Raw genomic sequence first — 22,046 nt, 5'->3', positions numbered from 1 at the left:
GTACATGTTAGCAAGTTGTAATCTGACCTTTCTATTTTTGATGCTGAGGAGGGATTTGCATCTTGCAGTGTAGCCTTTATAAGTCTGCTGTTGAAGTCTTCTGCGAACAGTAGATTGTGATACCTTCACCCCTGCATTGTGGAGGTTGTTGGTGATTTTTGGAACAGTTATTTAGAGTTTTTCTCCATTTTGTCACCTGGATCCCACGTTACCATTCAAGGTAGAGGTGGACACATCTCCCACATCCTTTCACACTTCGGATAACCACCCAAGCTCCATCCCATGAGCCTTCTTTCGCCGAAAGCTGTTTGTGGGTGACCAGGCCCTAGAGGATTGGAGAAATCTCCTAGAGGGAGCCTTGCATGCCTTCTTTGTCTCTATGGACTACAGAAACCTGGAGTACATTAAGAAGGCCAGACTACTCAAAGCAATCGACATGCGAGCTGGGCCCTTTTCCCCTACTGGTGCGATTTCGCTATCTCCTATTGGCCGGGAATGAAGAATGGCAAAGCCAATGTTGTTTTAAAGATCTATGGATCCGAGGAACTGTGATCCCGAACACTGGGTCTTAGGGGCCACCTTGCTGGATGTGGGAGAGCCCTTTAGCCCTGCTCCTCAAAGTGCACCGCCAGGACGAAGTGTTGCAGTAGGGACATCCAGACTGGCAGGACACCCCAGAAACTAGCGCTCCCTAGAGGTGATTCGCGTGCATCTTCTGGTGGCTGTCCATGAGGGCAGAGGTGGAGGCATACAGTATGTGGTGGCCTGTTAAACCTTTAGCCAAAGAAAGGATTCCTGGACGGCACCAGCAGGTTAATTACTCTCTTTACCAGTTCCAGAAGGTCTTTAAGAATCCTCAGACTCCATGGACTTCATCACCAGTCTTCCCCACTCTTGAAGACATACAGTGCCTTGCGAAAGTATTCGGCCCCCTTGAACTTTTCAACCTTTTGCCACATTTCAGGCTTCAAACATAAAGATATAAATTTTTTATTTTATGTGAAGAATCACCAACAAGTGGGACACAATTGTGAAGTGGAACGAAATCTATTGGATTTTTGAAACTTTTTTAACTAATAAAAAAATGAAAAGTGGGGCATGCAAAATTATTCGGCCCCCTTGCGTTAATACTTTGTAGAGCCACCTTTTGCTGCGATTACAGCTGCAAGTCGCTTGGGGTATGTCTCTATCAGTTTTGCACATCGAGAGACTGAAATTCTTGCCCATTCTTCCTTGCAAAACAGCTCGAGCTCAGTGAGGTTGGATGGAGAGCGTTTGTGAACAGCAGTTTTCAGCTCTTTCCACAGATTCTCGATTGGATTCAGGTCTGGACTTTGACTTGGCCATTCAAACACCTGGATACGTTTATTTGTGAACCATTCCTTTGTAGATTTTGCTGTATGTTTGGGATCATTGTCTTGTTGGAAGATAAATCTCCGTCCCAGTTTCAGGTCTTTTGCAGACTCCAACAGGTTTTCATCCAGAATGGTCCTGTATTTGGCTGCATCCATCTTCCCCTCAATTTTAACCATCTTCCCTGTCCCTGCTGAAGAAAAGCAGGCCCCAACCATGATGCTGCCACCACCATGTTTGACAGTGGGGATGGTGTGTTGAGGGTGATGAGCTGTGTTGCTTTTACGCCAAACATATCGTTTTGCATTGTGGCCAAAAAGTTCGATTTTGGTTTCATCTGACCAGAGCACCTTCTTCCACATGTTTTGGGTGTCTCCCAGGTGGCTTGTGGCAAACTTTAGACGAGACTTTTTATGGATATCTTTGAGAAATGGCTTTCTTCTTGCCACTCTTCCATAAAGGCCAGATTTGTGCAGTGTAAGACTGATTGTTGTCCTATGGACAGACTCTCCCACCTCAGCTGTAGTTCTCTGCAGTTCATCCAGAGTGATCATGGGCCTCTTGGCTGCATCTCTGATCAGTCTTCTCCTTGTCTGAGCTGAAAGTTTAGAGGGACGGCCAGGTCTTGGTAGATTTGCAGTGGTCTGATACTCCTTCCATTTCAAGATGATCGCTTGCACAGTGCTCCTTGGGATGTTTGAAGCTTGGGAAATCTTTTTGTATCCAAATCCGGCTTTAAACTTCTCCACAACAGTATTACGGACCTGCCTGGTGTGTTCCTTGGTCTTCATGATGCTCTCTGCGCTATCAACAGAACCTTGAGACTATCATAGAGCAGGTGCATTTATACAGAGACTTGATTACACACAGGTGGATTCTATTTATCACCATCAGTCATTTAGGACAACATTGGATCATTCAGAGATCCTCGCTGAACTTCTGGAGTGAGTTTGCTGCACTGAAAGTAAAGGGGCCGAATAATTTTGCACGCCCCACTTTTCATTTTTTTATTAGTTAAAAAAGTTTCAAAAATCCAATAGATTTCGTTCCACTTCACAATTGTGTCCCACTTGTTGGTGATTCTTCACATAAAATAAAAAATTTATATCTTTATGTTTGAAGCCTGAAATGTGGCAAAAGGTTGAAAAGTTCAAGGGGGCCGAATGCTTTCGCAAGGCACTGTACAGTTATTCTCACATGCATCGACTGCTTCTCCAAAGCTACACATTTCGTTACACATAAATGTGAATGCTCCCATAAAGATAACATTTAAGGTCTTTTAAATGACTTAAAAGGGAGTTTATTGGGGAGAGCAGCGATGGTCTTAAGAGGGTATTTTAACTGTATAGTAACAGACACAGATTCACCATGCAGCGTTAGAAGTTCACCAAGGGGTGATAATTGGCAAAAGAATATGGAAATATAATTGTTGTTTTGCAGTGGATGCAAGCGTAGAGAGGGAGTGTAGAGAAACATTGAGGTGGGAGTGGATGAAGAAACCAATATGGTGGGTTTTTTAGAGAGAATAGGTAGTGAAAGAAAGGAGGATTGTGGGTAAGCTGCAAAGACGACAAAGATCTGCCGGTGGTTGTGTGTATTTCTTCTGGGTTCTGTGGTTTCCTCCTGCAGTCCAAAGACATGGTAGTAGATTAATTGTCTTCCATAAAACTGCTCCTGGTGTGAGTGTGTTTCTGTTTGTGTGTGTCCTGTGATGGACTTTAGACCTATCCAGAGTGTATCCCACCTTACTCCTGTTGTTTGCTGGTTTAGTCTCCTGTGTCCCCCTCGACGCTGTACTGGATAAAGTGGTTTAGGGGAATGGATGGATGAAACTTAAAATGAAAGCCAGAGAATTGGTGGTATTCTGAAAATGAAAGAAAATAAAATTAGCGCCATAACACTAAAATCAACAAACTTAACTGTCAACAGCTTGGAAAAAAGAAACCTCAGGTATGATTGCAGATATAGCCATCTGAATAACAGCAAAATAAAGAAAAATATCTTAGAGCACAAGAGCACACGTTCTTTTTCACAGTGGCCTACCTGGAACTGTTTGTTATGCAGGGAGGCTCAGATGTGGTTGCAGTGGTCAGGCCTTTAAAAAGCAGGCCACAGATTAATCTACAGTAGGCAAATTACATTGAGTTGGTCTCTTGGGAGCTTGGGTGAACATCATAATACCACAACCTAACACTGTTTTAATTAAACTTCTTTTAATTAAAGTCCTTCAGGGTCTTATTAGTCTCAGTAATTGATTTATTTTGTCTTTCCCACGTGTTAGCTCCTGCTGTGCCCTGTTTTATTTATTTTTTTGTTTTTTTAAACAGATTCTTGAGTTATCTTTTGTTCCTCTTTAATGGTACGGTGAAGGTCTTCTAATGTCTTTGGTCCATAAAGATATTTTTATGGAACACAGGACCCTACCTGCCATAGCAAGTTCCGCTGATCATTTGAACAATGGAGCCTAAGGTAATGAGCATTTGTGTCTCTTCAAAAGGTTAGATTATGGTTCATGGAAGGGTAATGTAAAATGAATAAACTATCCACTCAGAACTCAGACATTTTCCAGACATACAGTAATGTGAGCCTGTACAATCACTTACTGTATTATAATTTGTTTTGTTCTAATCAAAAGAACAGTGAAGTGTACTTTTACTACTTGAAAATGGATGATATAGCTACACTTCACTGTTTTTTATCAATATACAACCAACTGCAGTATGTTTTACAGCATAATCCAATTGGTTTAATGCAGTAATAGGTATTTTGCCTGTGTGTTTTTTCCTTATCCTCGTCCATGCTGTATAGGAAAAAGATATCGATATTAAAGCATTTATATCTCTATACGCACTACACACAAAATCTATCTGTGCAAGCTGTGAAACTGGTGCTGAATGAAAAATCCCAGAGCACCTGACAACGCTGTCATCTGGGAAGTGAGAATGACACGCATCTGTTTTGAGGCTACCTTTTTCTTACTACTCTCTCCAGAACTCTGTTTCATTTTTTTAATTCACTTAAGAAAAATATTAGAATGTTATTTGCACAGCAGCTGGATTTCAAGAAAGTTGACCAAATTGCTACAATGAAGTAAAATGCTTTGAACGTTGTCTTGCTTATTTTAAATAACCAGAGCAACAGAGAAACATCCAGCACGTCTAATTTACAAAGAATAAGAAACTGACTAGTTATTTTTCTGAAAAACTGAATTAACATAGCTTGGCCAAGTGTTATGGCCTTTTGAATATGTATTAGATGGGTTTTTTTCCCTAAAATCTACAACTGAGTCAGGATCATGAATAAATTAACAAATTAACATCCTGACCAAACATATACAGTATATATAAAATATAAGGGGCTAAGGTAACTAAATAGTTTCCAGGCTCTATAGAAGTAGATGTTCTTAATGTATAAATTGGACCTTGTTCAAAAAGACAGCCAGCCTAGAGAAATATTTGTTGCTTTTGCTTCCTTGCCCTTGAGTTACACAAACAGTCCTTCTGTAGTAATTCTTGAAAGGCATGACGGCCATTTGCCATTAGAAAATGGGTCTTTGAGGGCCATGTGATCATGAAATATGTCACCACTCCCATAGTAAAAATGAAGCGCATTAAGACCAAAATTCATTTTTAGAATTTAGCATTGGGAATGAGCTTGGAAATTTATTACTTAAACAAATCTCTCCTTGTATGCATTTAACAAGCTATTTGGAATAGGATATTTAATTATACAGATCTCTGACAAACCGTGTACATAAAAAACACATGTTCCTGACTGTGTGAAAGATTGTTTCCTGCAGCAATGCCGAGAGCTTCAAACTGAGTATTTATATAGTTGTGTTGAATTACAGAGCTGTTTACAGAATGTGTGGTGGATTTGACATTACAGAAGGAACAAAAAATATTGCATCTGTTGTTGGTATTTTTCTCCATATCTTTACAGTCATTTAGAATATTATTGCTTTTACAACAAACTTGAGGAATCTATAAGAGGATTAAGTTAGGACAATCAAATGTCATTTGTGGAGAATCGGATAATTTCCTAGGGAGGTCATGTGAAAGAAATTTCAAGTTATGATGTATTCATTTTGAGCAGCCCATTTCCATTTCCCATACCTTTAACATTAATATTGAATTGTACCACATTTGGTATTTTTTAAAAATAATTATATTGATCCAAATAGATTTGTGTCTGTAGATATAAATATAATTAAATATAAATCCTTGCCTTTCTAAAAAATGAACTTTCATGACATAGAGTAACTGAGTCTCAGGCAGGACTGTAGGGGATAAATGGACACATACCTCCCTCTACTGGTCAATAAGCATAATATTACCCACAAATAATCAATTTTTAATTACTTTCAAAGCCATGTAAGACGAATTCCAATAATAACAAATTGTCATTTCACTTTAAAAGACTATTTTTATACACCAAGCATAATTAATGTAACAACCAGAGGTAGACTAAACACTGAAAAGAAAAAAGTTTCTCAATTTCTTTTTTGCTCCAGTGCTTTGGAGCCTTCTTCAGGTGTGGGAAATTATAACTTTTCTCACACCTTAACAGCTATATAAATCCACATTAGTTAAAAGAATAGAGTTCTTGTATAAGTTACACTTTTCATTGCAATAAATGCTACTTCTACATCGAAAGAGTACTTCTGTAATTTACTCAGTTTTAAAATGTGGTCATGCGTTTTTAACTTTTAAGCAAATATTTACATTTCTAGAATATGATCAGTTCGGAACTTGTCGAGGAAGAGGAATAGTCTTTCTGCTTGTCTGCCTCACTCCATAGAAGGTAACTACAAAGCACAGCAGAGGCGATGGATGAATGCAGTTCTTGTGGCTCAGAAACACAGGCTTATGAGCACTTCCAACTGATACTGTCTGCTGTGAAAAAGGATGAAATATATATTGTTGTGGATTTAGGGTGAAGCTGCTTCCCACCCTAATAATGGTAATCTGCCCTTTTGGGGAATAAGAAAATTGTGGGGTAGTTTAAAGCAATATATTGTATTTTTTATTTTCATGACTTAATCTCTATCCTTGCATCAGTTACTAAGCTGAGCCCTAATGTGGTGTAAATTACGCTGTAGTGCACTCTTTTCTTCTGGAGAACACCACATGTTGTGCAGGGTGTTTATGATGAATTTGGAAGAAGCTGAATTACTTGTATCTCTGTTCATCAGTACAAGCACAGCAGGGTATAAAGAAGCAGCACTGTTGTAAGGTCATGCACGTTTGGACAAAACTGCTGTTATCATTAGCTTCAGGAAAAAACATGTTCTAGATTCACAGAATGATCATTACTGACAGCATTCCATGTCAGCTGCCTTTTAAATATTAGCAAGATCACTGAAACATTTTGAAAGGCATTTTCTCAGACAGATTCTAACAAAAATGAACATGTGAAATCATATATTTTAGGTTTAAAGGAATGTTGGATAGGAAAAGTCATTATGCACATATAAATGTTTACTAATGGCAGAGAGTCATCTGGCTTGTCTTTCTGATTTGATTGTTTATATTCCAAAGTAATTTCTTGAAGGATCTTGGAAAATCTGCTTCACAATTATGGTTTGATCTTCTGCTCAGTCATTAATTTAATGCAAAAAAAAAAACTGGCTTCTGCTCTCAGTCCTGACTTGTATTGTATTCAAGTTTGCTTTCAATTTGTCATGTAATTGTCAAGATTTAATATACATACAACTTACAAAATAATTTTAAGCTGTGACTAAAGCTTAGTTCTCTTAGGTGTGAAACTGTGCTCTTTTGGACTGTGCGAGGAAACCGGAGCACCAGGATGATATCCACACGAACACAGGGAAATCATACAAACTCCAGATTTAAAAATGTAGAATTATAACTGAAATAATAGACATCTGGGAACAAGACTAGATCCTAACTAATCTTGCACACGTCTGCTTGCACACATATGTAAGTCTCGCTCCCGGGACCTCCTGTAACACATCTCTCGTATGGTGCACATCCTCCTTAAGCACTCTGTGTCTTGCTTGGTCACAGACAGACAAGTCTCACATTCGATGCTGCCAGGATCTTAACTTCATTGTGTTCATCCAGAACTGGAGTTGCTCTGCAGCTCTGCGCCCACTACACTGGCTGTATTTTTCTTTTAGGTTTTGGGATTGCAGCAAACCCACAGAATCCCCTAGCAGCTGCAGCAGCTGCTCCTGCAGCTGTTTTTCCTGTCTTTCCTATCTTTTCTTTCCTGCTCCATTCTCCTCCCTCCTCTCTTCTCTCTCTCCATTTCTGTGGGACCGTCCGGCCTACAGCACCTATGGCCCCAGCCAGTTGTTTTGCTCTCCCCTCTCCCAAATCCTTCTTTTTTCTATCCACTGCCGAGCCCCCAGTCGATAACTCGCACTCCGACTCTCGAGCAAGAGCGAACAGAGCCAATCTGCACCGGATCCAGCCGTCCTCATTAACCCCCATGATGTCCCTAGTGCATGCGCCTAGGCAGCAACAGTGACGCCCCCTCCCCCTTTGGGCTGGTGTCCAACTGGTTGGTAACCAGCCTTTGACCCTTCCCTCTCCCACGCCTCTAACCACATACATAGCTAATATTATATTCAAAATTAATTCAAGCTGCATCCCCTGAAAAAAAAAGGAATTCAACAAGTGGCAGCTTTCTTCCATATTCCACCTTGGGATACTTTTCCAGGCCAGCTGCTCTACCAATCGCCAGCGCCTTTGGCTGCCATAGCAGAGCTCCAATTTCAAACAAGTCAGTGCAGCTACAGGACCTGCTAACCAGCGGCTCTCTTCCTGTCGCCCTCCAAGCTCGGCAAGTCACCATGGGAACCGGTACAAACACAATGGCGACACTGTTGTAACTCGCTCATACTGGCCGGAAAACCAGAAAACTAAGAAAATAACATCCTGCTCACCTGCAGGCACCAGCAAGTCTTTTCTACCTGGTTCCTCACAGGTAGCTCCAAGCTGCTCCTTCTAGGTCAGTACCTCGTCTTACTAGTTACAACTCCAGCCCGAGTCAGAAAGTCAGCTAATACACCTAGCTGCCCGGAGGGGGGACAACCATGTGGTTAGGACTCCTAGAAGTTTATTTTCTCCCACCGGGTGTTTTTGTTTTCCTCCCCGCTGTGCCCATATAAGATAAGATAAGATCACTTTATTGGCCCTATACAATTTCTTGCATTAGGAATTGTCTTCTTGCAGACCCCAGCTTGCTTTCCATGAGACACACAGACAGGGAGAGAGAAGCCTGGGGTCAGAGCGCAGGGTCAGCCATTGTACAGCACCCCTGGAGCAGTTGGGGTTAAGGGTCTTGCTCAGGGGCCCAACGGGGTAGGATTCCTCTGCTGCCCGCAGGATTTGAATCGGCATCCTTCCAGCCACAGGCGCAGATCCTTAGCCAACCGCTTCTGAACCCACTAGCTCATTCAAAGCTGAAACGTCCTGTTTCTTGTCTTCTCTTTTCAGCCTGGAATAAACCTTTACTTGTTACTTTGCAGCCTATGCATGCTGGCACAGCTCCCTACTTGAACTACTTCAGTGTATTTAATGTATTGAATAAGGGACAGAAAAAAAATATTTTAATAAGCTTAGAATTCAAAATATCTTATAAGAAAGATAGAGTCACTGCCCGCATTCATTCATTTTCTAACCAGTTTATCCAATACAGGGTGATGGGCAAGCCAGAGTCCGTTCCACCAAACAACAGGTCCGAGGCCAATTACACCCTACACAGGTGCCAGTCCATCGCAGGGCAAACTGACACGCTCACACCAGGATTGTATATCTTAGGACTGTGGGAAGAAACCCAAAGGGAATGTGAGGAGAACTTAAAAATACGCAGATAGCACCCCAGGAATTGAACCCAGGGCCCCTGTTTTCTGTAAGGTAGAAATGCCAGCCACTGCTCCACTGTGCCACCCTCTGACAACAACTGACAATCCTACACAAGGGAGGACCTGGACTAAGTGACATGGAAAATTCAAAATGTAATATATGAAACCCTTTTAAGCACAAATCTGCTAGCAAACCTGGAGCGAAATATTGACCTCCTGCTACGCATAGGAAGAGAATACATTCTTGTACAAAACTGTCCACACTTTAATCATTTGTGTCCTCTGATATGTTACAGAGTGACTCGTGCAATTCATTACAGGCAGCTTCCAAATTATTATGCTGTTGATTAAATTAGTAAAAGCGATCGCATTCTGAAGCATGTTAATTGGAAGAATTTATTTAGTCCCCTGACAGTTTTACATGTGTTTGATTAAGTATTATAAGGTTTGTTTTTCTGATTTTGCATAATTTACGTTTAAATCCTCAGCAAAGGGAGCTGGTGCCCATTAACGACTGTAATAAACTCTTTTTAAAAACGCCTCTGTTTATAATTTATCTGCCAGTGTTGTGTCTCTCGCTACTGCCTGGCTGCTTGACAAATAGGCTGGATGTAATCTGGTCACCTCATAAATCTGTACAGAAGGCTTAGGGAGCTTTTGAGTAATAAAAACAAGTTTACAGTGCAATACAGAGAGATGTGTGTACGGGATACTTTTGCTTCATTAGGCAGATGCAAAACTGACTACAAACCATAAAACAGTACAAACCAAAAAAACTAGTTTTGAGAAACCAAAAATACAAGTTATCTTGAAACCAGAATGTAATTTTGGATCACTTTTGTGACTTTTACAATTATTTGCCAGAATAGACGATGTACATTTTAAATGTGTATTGGTTAATTAAATACAACACACGCATTTCTAGTAGTTATTAATTAATATCCCACATTAAAGAAATAAAAAAATATTTTTCTGTATATATATGTGTCTTTTTTTCACACCACTCCTGTTCTCCTGGTGTTGGGACACTCATTCTCTAGAATGAGTCACCAGAATATGTATCACAATTGTATCCCATGCTGGGAGAACTGGAGTGACGTTTATAAGGGTCTTTCAGTGATCCTGTGCCGGTCAATTCGAAAGAAGGATTTAAAAAGAAGTTAAGACATATGACATTTAATTATAAACAAACATAATAAGAACAATGTAAATTAAAAAAAATGTTAAGGTTTGATTCATCTTTTAATACAGAGTCTTGTTTTATGTAGTTATAGAGCTGTTGCAAGAATATCAATATTAGTGCATTAAGGTGCTTCCCAGTTACTGTAGTTCTTGTAAACCACGTATTTGTCACCTTGTATTTTTTAATGTTTTCATTTATGTTCACATCTTTTACTGCCGTGCTGCTTTTTTCTTTTTGTTTGTCATAAATATATTTCCTGAATCCAGACTCTTTTTTTAAGAAATGAAGAATTGAATTTAAATCTGTTAAAAAAGGTTCAGTAGTCTGTTACTGAAAAATGCACAAAATGCGCATAAAATTATTTTACACTCCAGTTAACATAAAATTGCTGTCTCAATCACAGTTCATGAATTGGATACTTTTTCATTTGAATTGTATGTTTTATTTTTTAAAAAATCTATAAATATTTTTTTAATAGAACATAATAACACCCCTGCATATAACATTCACCTTAATATCCTGTCAGTATGAGCGCAATACTACTCCTATATTGTTGCTATAGTAACGCACACATGTCGTTGTTACGGCACGACAAGCCGTAAAGTGTTGAGAGACTGTATAATGGAGTGGGAACATACGAGTGAGAAAAGATAGTTCAGTATATCTTACATTTGCATTAATGTATTATGTTACATATTATTTAATATGCAGGTAAACAAATACCACTCGAATTAACAGGGGTCGCTTTTCCTTGATTAACATTAATCTACTGTTTCTTGCCTAATATGTAGAACATTACAAAGAGGACAGTGAAAAGGGGTTGCTTCTTAAATCCAATTCGTTTGTAAATCTTCCCAGTTTTTGCTTGGATGTTTATAGTTTTGAATACTGGGATAATGTGTGAAAAAGGACACTGCATGAAACGAGCATCTTCAACTTTAAATCTTCCGAGGCCAGCTTTCTCTTAACAACCTCCTATACAGGCTGAAACGGTATGGTTTTATTCCAACAATACTGCGTAGGTTAAATAATGCATGCATTTAGCTTCCTGAAAAAAAAAACACGAGAAGACCGAAGGTAGGTAGGCTACAGTTTAGTAGTTTGTACACTTTTTGCTTCAAATGCCTTTAAAAAAGCTCTGTTACGATGCCAAATAAAGTATTTTATGAAAGAGTTGTTCGTAAAAAGATAAGCGAATTAAGAGACAATTGTCGTTTGAGTACTCTCTGCGGCTCTTGCATCTGTTTTCCGCATTCATGTTTGCTTTGCGCTGTATCAGACAGTGAGGTTTTCCAGTTGATTTGCTCATAAACATTGCAGTCGTAAATTAAAAGATCAGAGAAGAGCAGCTTTCATAAGTGAACCCACATTCCAGAACTACAGTATGTGTACGTGCTGTTGCACTGTTACAAATGACGGAGGTTAATACAATGGATTCTTACTGTCATGAGATGTTTGTGATTTCATCATGACTGGTGTACAGTAACTTTTAAGGTCATACGGTGAACTGTCATCATCATTATTCTTATTACTATAAGGCTGGATAACACAGTGTTCAAGTGGTTAGCATTGCTGCCTGTGATCTGGGGTGCTATCTGTGTGGAGTTTGTATGTACTCACCCGTGTTTGTGTGGGTTTTCACACAGGACCCACTGTCCTCTTTGAAAACTGGCCCTGGTGTGTGTGTGTGTGTGTGTTTGCTTCTCTGTGTGCCCTGTGATGGACTGGCCACCTGTGCAGGGTGTATTCTCCCTTGCTCCTGTCGTTTGCCAAGATAGGTCAGGCTCCCCTGCAACCCTGAATTGGATGAAGTAGTTAGAAAATGGATGGATATTTTAATTATTATTAAATTGTTGTTTTATCTTTTGTAAAAGGCACTTGAGACTCCCTTTGATTTTTTTACGGTAATATGTTCATCCACCACACTTGCCTTGCCCTTGTGTTCAACTTGTGGCTTTTCCTTGAGTAAGTACTGTTCGCTGTGGATGTTAAGTAGACATGACTATTAAAATAATCATTTTAAAAAGTCCGACCAAACCTAAATGCCTTGCTGAACTGAAATTATTGTACCTGGGTTTGTCATATCTAGTGTGTTTCATTCTTGTAACCGTAAAAATAACATTAATGGGGTAGCCTCTCACCAGCTGCCTAGTTACAGTTTGATTTTTTACATAAAACTCTCTGAAGTTCTTTACACTACGTATGGAATCTGTGTGCTGTGGAATTTTCTGTTTTTTTGTCCGTAGCAAGAAATGTTAGACCCTAATTGATTCATTCATTAAATTAACTATTTTAATAGTTTTTGTCAACTTGGCAACTGAGTCTTAAACCTATTGCTGTTGTGTCAGTGTTGAAATATTTTCTTTACCGCAAGCTGTCTGGACAAAGCCTCATGCCTCATTGGCCTTGGCCAAATTTATCAAATAGGATTTAAATAATGCTGATTTACAAAACAGACTTTAACGTTGCATATCTGCTAATAGCTGGCCATATCTAAAGAGGCTTTCAGGGAAATACATCATGTGATTCTGATGATAAAAATGTCTTGAGAGATTTGTTTTTTCTTGAAGTGTCCTCACTTAGCAACATCTGCACAATCTGCCAAAGCCCATAAAGTTAAGCCTTGCAAAAGCTACAAATGCTAAGGTATCCCTCAATATTCCAGTGATAACACTGGGCATGCATACAACAGTCCTTTAAAATATAGTTTATTGGATTTGCAAAGGAAAAAGGCAGCTGTTTGTTATTTGTATGTTAAATACTGCTGCCACGACATCTCTGAGAGGTATTCAATCAAGGTATCTTCAGGGTTAAGGGAGGTATGTTTTTGAACCATGACTTGAATTGGCAGAGTATTGTCACAACATGAACAATAATATAAATACAGTTTGTTAAAACAGAAGTGTTAGGAAACTGTAGCACAAGTGAACAAAGAACCCTTGCCCTCGGTCTTTTGATGTCACAGGTAATACTGTTTTATTTGGCGATTCTCTGTTGTGCTGAGTATAGCGCAATGCTCTTCTTAGCCTCCAGGCAATTCAGTCTAAACAGTGGAAGAAAGATTGGCACCGTTGAAAATTTGCCGCACATTCTCATAGGGCACCTTCATTTTGCTCTGCATGCAGACGACACCCCTTTATACCCCTGACACCCCCACAGAAACTGCTTCTTTGCCGTTGGGGTGGAGCGGTGTCTCTGTGGCTAAGGATCTGCACCTGTTGCTAGAAGTTTGCCGGTTCAAATCCCACGGCCGGCAGAGAAATCCTACTCCGTTGGGCCCCTGAGCAAGGCCCTTAACCCCAACTCCTCCAGGGGCGCCGTATAAATGGCTGACCCTGCGCTCTGACCCCAAGGGTCTCTCCCTGTCTTTGTGTCTCATGGAGAGCAAGCTGGGGTATGCGGAAGGACAAATTTTACTGGCCAACAAAGTTATCTTATCTTCATCTTCCTGTGTAGGGCCCCTGTTGTGCTGGAGCGCGGTGCAGTCAGCAATGTGGAGCTGTGGTGGCAGGGCCCTGGATCACGCTTGCACGTTCTTGATGGTTGTCGTCACTGGATGATGCAGGACTGCGCCACTGGTAAGGACAGAGCCTGTTTCTGGGACTCCTCACAGCCTGGGGCCCTCCAACCTCGCTCATGCCTGTGATCCCCATACCCCGAAGGGTGCGCTCATTCCATGGCCCCCACACCACCTGCACGCACTCTGCCTGCGGACCCGTGAGGACCACCCAGCTGGTCCGCACCAAATACAACAACTTTGACCTGTACCTGAAATCGCGCTTGATGTATGGCTTCATCCGCTTCCTCCTCTACTTCAGCTGCAGCCTCTTTACATCCATCCTCTGGGTGGCGCTCTCTGTCCTCTTCTGCCTCCAGTACTTCTGCATCCGAGTCTTCCTACGTTTCCAGTACAAGCTCTCCATCATTCTCCTGCTCCTGGGGCATCGCCGCCTGGACTTCAGCCTGCTCAATGAGCTTTTCATCTACAGCATCCACGTCACCATGTTCCTAGTTGGAGGTCTGGGTTGGTGCTTTATGGTCTTTGTGGACATGTAGCATCTATGGGAGCAGATGGATGCTGTACAGTTTATTGTACATGTACAGTAGGGAAACTCTACATGTCAGGCTGAGGTGCAGTTCTCAATGGTTGCACAAAGGCCAGCGTATTGAGGAGAGGAAGGAATGTGACCTCATTTCAGTCAGATTAACTTCAACATACAAACCAAAGTCCCTAAAGGCAATCTGCATTATATTTCAGGGGAAAGCAAGTTACTGATAAAAGTTCTCCATAGAGGTCCTTTGTAATAGCCGTTTGAACCCCCAGACTCAAAAATAATCTGTGTTTTGCATACATCCTTATGACAAGAAATCAGATTCTTTCTGCTTATTAAACCCCCCTCTGACCTTACTGTGAGTTTACTTGAGCCTTTCTCAACTTGGTAGAAAACTCCTGATGCCTAATCTGAATCATAACTGCCGCAGCTCACATCTCGATCTTAAAACGCTTAGAAGTTTTCTTATTACTGGTAAGTGTGTCCAAGCCATGTAAATGTCAGTTAGATTCTACTGTTCTGTACTGATTTTACTGTTATTGAGTGTGTATGACTGAATGCACAACTGCAGGCCACACTGTATTTTTTTTTGTACCAACAAGACTACGACTCGTGATACCATAAATTGAAATATGGGACCACAGTGAATAAGATGATAGAATAAAGAAGGAAACAGTGACCAAAATAACACATTTTTCTGCCATTGAGAGAACATAACACAAATGCCAGCTATGTCTGGCTATTCTGGTCTGTTATACTGTATATGAAATGTCTGTTGAAACATGGTATAGAGAGATTGTAAGGGAGATTTTAGATATTAAAAAATTATAGTGTTGCCAATTTTTATTGTTTTACAAATGCAAACTGTATAGCATTATTATTAATAATTAAACCTATAATTATTATTCACCCCAAAAAGTTCATCAATGTTACTGTACTCATTATAAATATATTAATTGGTGTTTACAGTATGTGTACAATTTTGAAGTGTTCCCTGAATCTTAAAAATCTTAAAAATGTGGCCAAATAAATAAAATCTTTCGAAATTATGCATTTGTTCTCACCCATTTTCTACACTTAATTACATTATTTTAGTCTAAACATGTTCAATGCATTGCAATGTGAAATAACTCAATTTAATAAAACAAATAGTGCAATTTTGTTTTTGACCATTTTTTTCACCTTACTAGGGAGAACAACACCTACTTTTTTCCTTGTGTATGCATTCTACAGACAAACTGAGCATCATTGGATAAGCTTGAACTAATGAGACCATGCAATGGTACTGTATGGTCTCTGGCCTGCTAGGCTTTTGCCACAAACCTGGTTCCCTTAAAGGGTTTAATAGTTTTATTAATAGTTTATTGGATAGTCACTGTGTACAGCTGGGCAGTACCAGTTAGGCTCCAATATTATGAATTTTGATTTGCTTGCGGTTTATGCACACAAGGGGTCATGTGCATGTATTCTTCCAATTTTGTGTACTGCATCATTTATATCAGTGGTTCTCAAACGTTTTGGACCAAGTACCACCCCTGATCAAACCAAAGCATCCAAGTTCCACACGCACACACACATATAATAAAAATAGCACTGGGCACTTAGATAATTCGGGTTGCACCGCCTTGTAGCCATTTTCCGACGCTTACTAAAACACTAGCAGTGCTGTCTGTGTCAGGTTCAGCAGCAGAGCTAGTGTCGGTGGCTGATGTATAATCCTCCTCGTTCTCTACATGATCTATCGGAGCTGGCGTCAGTACTCTTGGCGTCTGTTCCTTTCAGTCATAATACTTGATTTTTGCGAGGTAGTCATTTTCGATCGCTTGTTCTGTTGGCGAATGTGGCGCTAAGCTGTGTCTCTGAAAGCTCGAGAGGCGTCTGAACACTCGAGTATTCGCGCGCGCTGTATCGACGTAGCTGAGTACGTAGGCTGCGTATTTGACGCATAAACTAATTCTATTAAAATAACAAATATTAAAACCTGTCACAAGGTTTCTAAAACCGATTAATTAAATTACAGATGAAAAATGTACATCAACACCCAATTTTTTAGTGCACACAACAAATTTCCAGGGTCATCTGGCATACCACCTGGGGGCGTACCACAGTTTGAGAACCACTGATTTACAGTACATCATTCTGTCTTTGCCTTTTTATTGCTTCAAGAAGGTGAAAATACTGTAACAACAAATACACGTAAGTCTGTTTTGTCGAGATTTTGTTGAAACTTAATATTTCTCATCTTAAATTTGATACTTTCTGCATGTAACACTTTGCACTTCTCAACATTAAATGACATCTGCTAGGTGTTTGCCCAGTCTTAAATTTTGTCCTTTTGAATTACCTTTATAGTTTTTATTGAGTTTGGTAATTCCCCTTTTAATTTAGAAATTTGACTGGTTTACTAACTATATCAGAATCTACTTCCTTAATATAAATCAGCAAAACCTGTGGTTCTAATACAGATCACCGCAGTGCTCCAATAATTATATTAGCCCATTTTGAGTATTTACCCTTTATCTGTATTCTTTTTCCTGTCTATTTGGTAGTGAGAAGTGGTTTTGGAACAAAGAGTACTATTAAAGAGAGAACAAGGGTAAAATGAGACACACCTGGCCACAAGGAGTGGGATTCCAAATGAGGGAGAGGAGCAAAAAATAGAACGGTTTCTGTGTGGTAATAACCACTCCCTTGGATCAGTGGGAAGATTAATTAGAATGGCCAGGAAGAAAAAGGTTTCAGTCTGCATCTAGCATGGAAAGAAGGAGGGTGAGAGCTCCAGATGGAGTTGTTAGTAGCTGTGGGTTGATCTGGCTTACAGGCTTGTGAGCAAAGGACACTTGAGAAAATATATCTTAGGTTATACTGAAGGGGATGACGAGTGCTGGACAGTATCTAGGAAGGGGTTTGTTGTTTTCCTGACAGACTAATGAGGATGAGGGAAGCAGTGAAGCCTTGTCTCTCAAGCCCGAAGTTGAGGGAGGAACAGCTACCTGCATTCCTAGTTTGTTCATTTGCCAGGCTCAACAGGGCTGAGGGCTGAGGCTTGAGCACCTGGAGGAGCAGGGCATTGCCTGGCAGGATAGGAGTATAACTAAGGGGAGAAGGGATTCTAGGATAGCAAGGGCGTTGTCCTGAGTACTTCAGGCTTGTACCATCAACAGACTAGTGTGCAGTGTCGGAGGCAGAGAGAGTATGAAAGGTCTAAGAGTGAAAACGACAAACTAGCAGCTGCTGTATCAAGGGTGCGAGCGCTGATTAATAAAGCCTGAGGCGTCCTGGCCAAACAGGATCAGCTGGTATAGTTAGAGATGAAGAGTGATTGGTTGTTCACAACGATCATGTGCTTAGGGAAAACAAGCGAAAGAGGAGAGCTGATTGAGATAAACTGATTATGCATGAAGAGTATTGTGATTGGGTGAGTCGGGTAGCATATTCCAGTGACTTATTGTATTAGTGAAGACTAATGTTATTGAACTAACGAGAAATATGAAAGTGTGAAACCCCGAAAGAAGAGCTATAAGACTGAAATATAGTACTGTAGGTACAGTAGCTGCGTCAGCATGCGTAGGCTGCAAAGACGAGCTGAAAATGCATGCTGAAAAGAGAAGAAAACCTCCATAGCTGAAATGTTGTGTTTCTTTTCTTCTCTTTTCAGCGTGGAATAAACCTTTACTTGTTCCTTTGAAATATAAGACTGTGGAGACTGATGTCACAGCAGGAAGCCCGAAGGGGTTCTGTCCACATTAATGAATAGCAGACTGCTTAAAATTAAAATGACACTCAGGTAAGGTGGTATTTAGGGTGGTGAATATGCTGGCATTATCACCTTGTCCATTAACTTGGTCCCAATCCAAAGAATGTACAGTATTAGATTACTGTTGTTATTATTCAAAGAACTCTAGCAAATTAGCAAAGCAAGATCTTCCGTTTCTTTTCCTTTTCTAAACCTATGTGGACTCTCCCTTAGAATCCTATTGCCATACAGAGGATCCTGTAGTTTTGTTCTAATTATTGTTTCCAACACTTTGCATATGATACAATTAAGACTTATCGGTCTATAATTACGTAGGCTGGTTTTGTCTTTATGGATGGGTGTTGCATTAGAGATTTGCAGGTCAATGGGTATCACACCTGTCTTGTGTGGCCCTTGGAGAGCTTTTATTAGCAGTCAGTAAATAAATCTTGTTTCCTCACATAAAATTTGAAAAATACTATCAGGGTCTGGAGACCTGTTTATATTAAGTGCTTCTAGTACCTGTAACAAGTAGTCCTGGACTCTTCAATGCTAATATTTAATATACAGTATTTAACTTTTGTCTGAGGTATTTTTCAGTTTTCTTCTTGGTAAACACCGGAGTGATATTCATTGTATTTATTACACTTTCATCTTCTCTAAATTGAGCATAATTAAATTAGAGACACTTTACTTCATCCTTTACTGTTCTTGTGCTGTTGTAATACTAAAAGAAATTTTCACTAATTTTGTCTCTGTTGCAATTTTCAATATCTCTCCTGAGCTTTTTCTATCTTACTTTGTGTTCTCAAAGTCTACAGTTGCTCTTACAGAGCCTTATTTACAAGCCTCAAGCTAAGAATTGTCTGTTCATGCCCTGAATGAATAGATATTTGATATTATTGTGTGCATTATGGAATCTGTTTTTCCCCAGATGTAGTTTTATCAGATTAAGTCAACAAATACTGTACATTCACAACAGGTAAACCTACTTCCATTTGTATCTCCATTGTAAAAGAGAATTTTGCAGTGGATAAATCAACCACATCTGATATCTAAAATTTAGTTTGGTTCAGCGAGGAGTGACAAAGTTTTTCAGAACCTAAAAGGAGATGCCCTGAAGGATCATTGGACAAAGCTCTTCAAAATCACTGCCGAGCCGAGCTACACTGAAACAAAATTAATGATCAAGAAATGATCGAGTGCAATCTTACCAAAATGGGTAATTAAATATTCTATGAGGTGACCATTTTTCAGAAACTTTAAAAATTGACATCCTCAAGGGCTTTGTCCAGTTTCTTGAAACTCAGTATTAAAAAATACCAAGGTGTCAGCAGACTTCTTTAAAAAATCTGTCTGGATACTAAGGTATAAATGCAAATCTATCAGTAGTCTATTATTGTTGTTGTCGTAATGTCGTATTGACCACTATGGAAATTTTGTGTGCCTATATTAATTTAGGCTGGCCACAGCAAAGGGTTTGAATACTAATACAGCCATGTCTTTTAATTTATCTATTAACTTTCTTTAAACTTCATTTCTTTGAATGTGTGGAATATGTTTTATATATATATAGCAAATATTAATTGCTGCTTTAAAGTCTCATGACTTTAAAGCCACAGATATGAAGACAGTGTAAGGACCTGAATACTTATTCAACGCACTTTATATACAGTAGCAACATCCAATACAGTTTAATTATATTTTGCAGGACATTTTGCAGCAGGGTGACACACAATAGCTTCTGCATGCCACTCCAGTAGTACTGTAGCTATCCTTCTGAGCATATGATTGCTCCTGGGGCACTATGAAAAAGTGTAATATACTTGGCCATATTCTGACTTGACACAGCTGCACCAGATTTGTGAAACAGACTTTTGTTCCATTTCTTAAAAATAACACTGCCATGTAAATGTAGCCATTCATTTTTTTAAAAAAAAACTGTGTTTCGGATACAATTCTGACCTTGGAGAGGAATCTCAAGTCTTTGAAAATGGGTCAGTACATTACAGAGCCAGAAAATATGCAAAAAAACTCAAAAACTGGTCAGTGATTGGAATTGTTGACTGATTTAATTTATGTTAATGACCTTTACAGTTAATTTCAGCAGGCCTGTTTGTTGGCAAGTTCTTGGTCTGTCAGTAGTTATACACTGAATATACTGGTTGATATGTTTTCTTTTGATGAATGTTAGAAATGGCTTTTTTCAAAGCCGATTGCCAGCTTATGAACTACTGCAGCACACAGACTGAATCTAAATTTGTTTGCATCTATATCTGTACATTTTGCACACGTTCTAAAAATAGCTGTGAGCCAATCAAATCAAATCAAAGCCAAACTGATACAAAAGCACCCATGACACATTCTCAGTTAACCTAGTTTACCTGCTCTCACCAAATGACTGTTTTTAGTTAATATTTGTATAGCATGATGGTGAAAGCTTTCAATATTCATATAATTCATATACAGTGTACTGTAGATGCTAAACCAAAGACACAGGTACATTGCGGTCTTTGTTTATCACAGACACTGCATTTTTGTACAATTTCCCCAGCTGCTGGCTGTATTTGTCACATGATTAATATTCAGTGTCTGATTACTAAAACAGGAGACCAACAAAAAAAGATTTTCAAGGCCCCGGGCTATCCAATTATCAGCTGAATTGGATGTTCTGCAATTTTAATTTTGGTTTTACACACATTAACAAGTGGCTCCGTCCTCACTCAACCTATAAACCTGAGTTGATATTTAGCATCATAGAAAAAGATATCACAGCTCTTTGAATTCCTCCATAGGAGAGCAACAAGATACATTCTGGGACTTAAGGGAATGTCCTACACTGACAGGAACTGAACCTTTTTAGTATTTAGTAACAGAGAAGACTACGAGGGAACCTAATACAACTAATTCTGAATCTTCAAAGGCATCGACAAAGTGGATTTCTTCAGAAGGAACAGTGAAACACGAAGCAGATGGCACCAGTGGAAACTACATGGAAGTGTATTTAAAACAGAGAGAAGACAAGTCTTACCCAAAGGACTGTGGGACTATAGAGCAAGCTGCCCAGACTTTTGTTTCATTCAAAAACTGACTGGATGAAATTCTTGGCTCAATAATATACAACTACCAAATGGGCTACATAGGCCAAATGTCTGTAACAGTCTGTAACTGTTCTTATGTTAATGTGTTCTTTTATTTTTTGGTAAAATGGCCTCCTCTTCTTTGTAACTTCATGTCCTTGTTTCTAAACTACTGATACTTAAACTTCAAGTTGTCTTGTGTGGTCTCTTTGTACAGGGCCATTAGGCAATACAGTGGAGTACAGTAATTGAGTAGGCAATTGTAATTGTTGAGATCAGATTTTTAGTTTATAGTATTTTAAGAAGAAGAGGAAGATCACTTTATTGGCCATATACAATTTCTTGCATTAGGAATTTGTCTTTTCACATACCCCAACTTGCTCTGCATGAGACACACAGACAGGGAGAGAAGCTTGGGGTCAGAGCACAGGGTCAGTCATTTCTACAGCACCAATGGAGTAGTTGGGGTTAAGGGCCTTACTCAGGGGCCCAACAGAGTAGGATTCCTCTGCCGGCCATGGGATATGAACCTGCAACCTTCCAGCCACAGATTCTTACCCACAGAGCCACCACACCGTCCTATGATCTCTTATCTATTATAATATTATAATTTGAGGAATATGGGAAAGATTGCTGCAAAAAAAATATTTTGCTATTAATCAGTGTAACAATGTTCCGTGTAAATTACGTTTATGCAGTTGTACGAGGCATTATTTGCATACGAGAGAATTTCAGACGCTAGCCTTAGCAGTCCTCTGCTTTACTCTTTGGCTTCTGTTCCTACAAAACGCAACGTAAAAGGAATTGT

The 22,046-nt window shown here is 39.6% G+C and overlaps 1 protein-coding gene across 6 annotated transcripts; it reads left to right on the top strand.

Moving 5' to 3' along the window:
- The first annotated feature begins 10,962 nt into the window (after nt 1-10,962).
- tmem250 (transmembrane protein 250) lies at nt 10,963-21,420 on the top strand. Of its 6 annotated transcripts, none has more exons than XR_015928835.1 (4): nt 10,963-11,362; nt 13,827-13,948; nt 18,081-18,209; nt 20,954-21,420. XR_015928835.1 is itself a non-coding variant. In XM_088614759.1 (2 exons), exon 2 carries the CDS (start codon nt 14,007-14,009, stop codon nt 14,424-14,426), a length of 420 nt encoding a protein of 139 aa, XP_088470885.1. In that variant the 5' UTR covers nt 10,963-11,081; nt 13,827-14,006; the 3' UTR covers nt 14,427-15,579. The 6 variants fall into 6 exon arrangements, 4 of the variants coding, with proteins under 4 accessions (XP_088470885.1, XP_088470883.1, XP_088470884.1 ...); XR_015928836.1 differs by having other exon boundaries at nt 21,082-21,419; XM_088614759.1 differs by lacking the exons at nt 18,081-18,209; nt 20,954-21,420 and having other exon boundaries at nt 10,963-11,081; nt 13,827-15,579.
- The last annotated feature ends 626 nt before the right edge of the window (nt 21,421-22,046 follow it).

This window comes from Lepisosteus platostomus, chromosome 21 (assembly GCF_059453375.1).
Source record: "Lepisosteus platostomus isolate fLepPlt1 chromosome 21, fLepPlt1.hap1, whole genome shotgun sequence".
Lineage (NCBI taxonomy): Eukaryota > Metazoa > Chordata > Actinopteri > Semionotiformes > Lepisosteidae > Lepisosteus > Lepisosteus platostomus.
The sequence above is the reverse complement of the archived record's forward strand: the minus strand, read 5'-3'. Positions and strand labels throughout refer to the sequence as shown.

Bases quoted from the DNA above. Each gene is read 5' to 3' on its own strand.
- tmem250 (XM_088614759.1), top strand. From the start codon at position 14,007: ATGCCTGTGATCCCCATACCCCGAAGGGTGCGCTCATTCCATGGCCCC.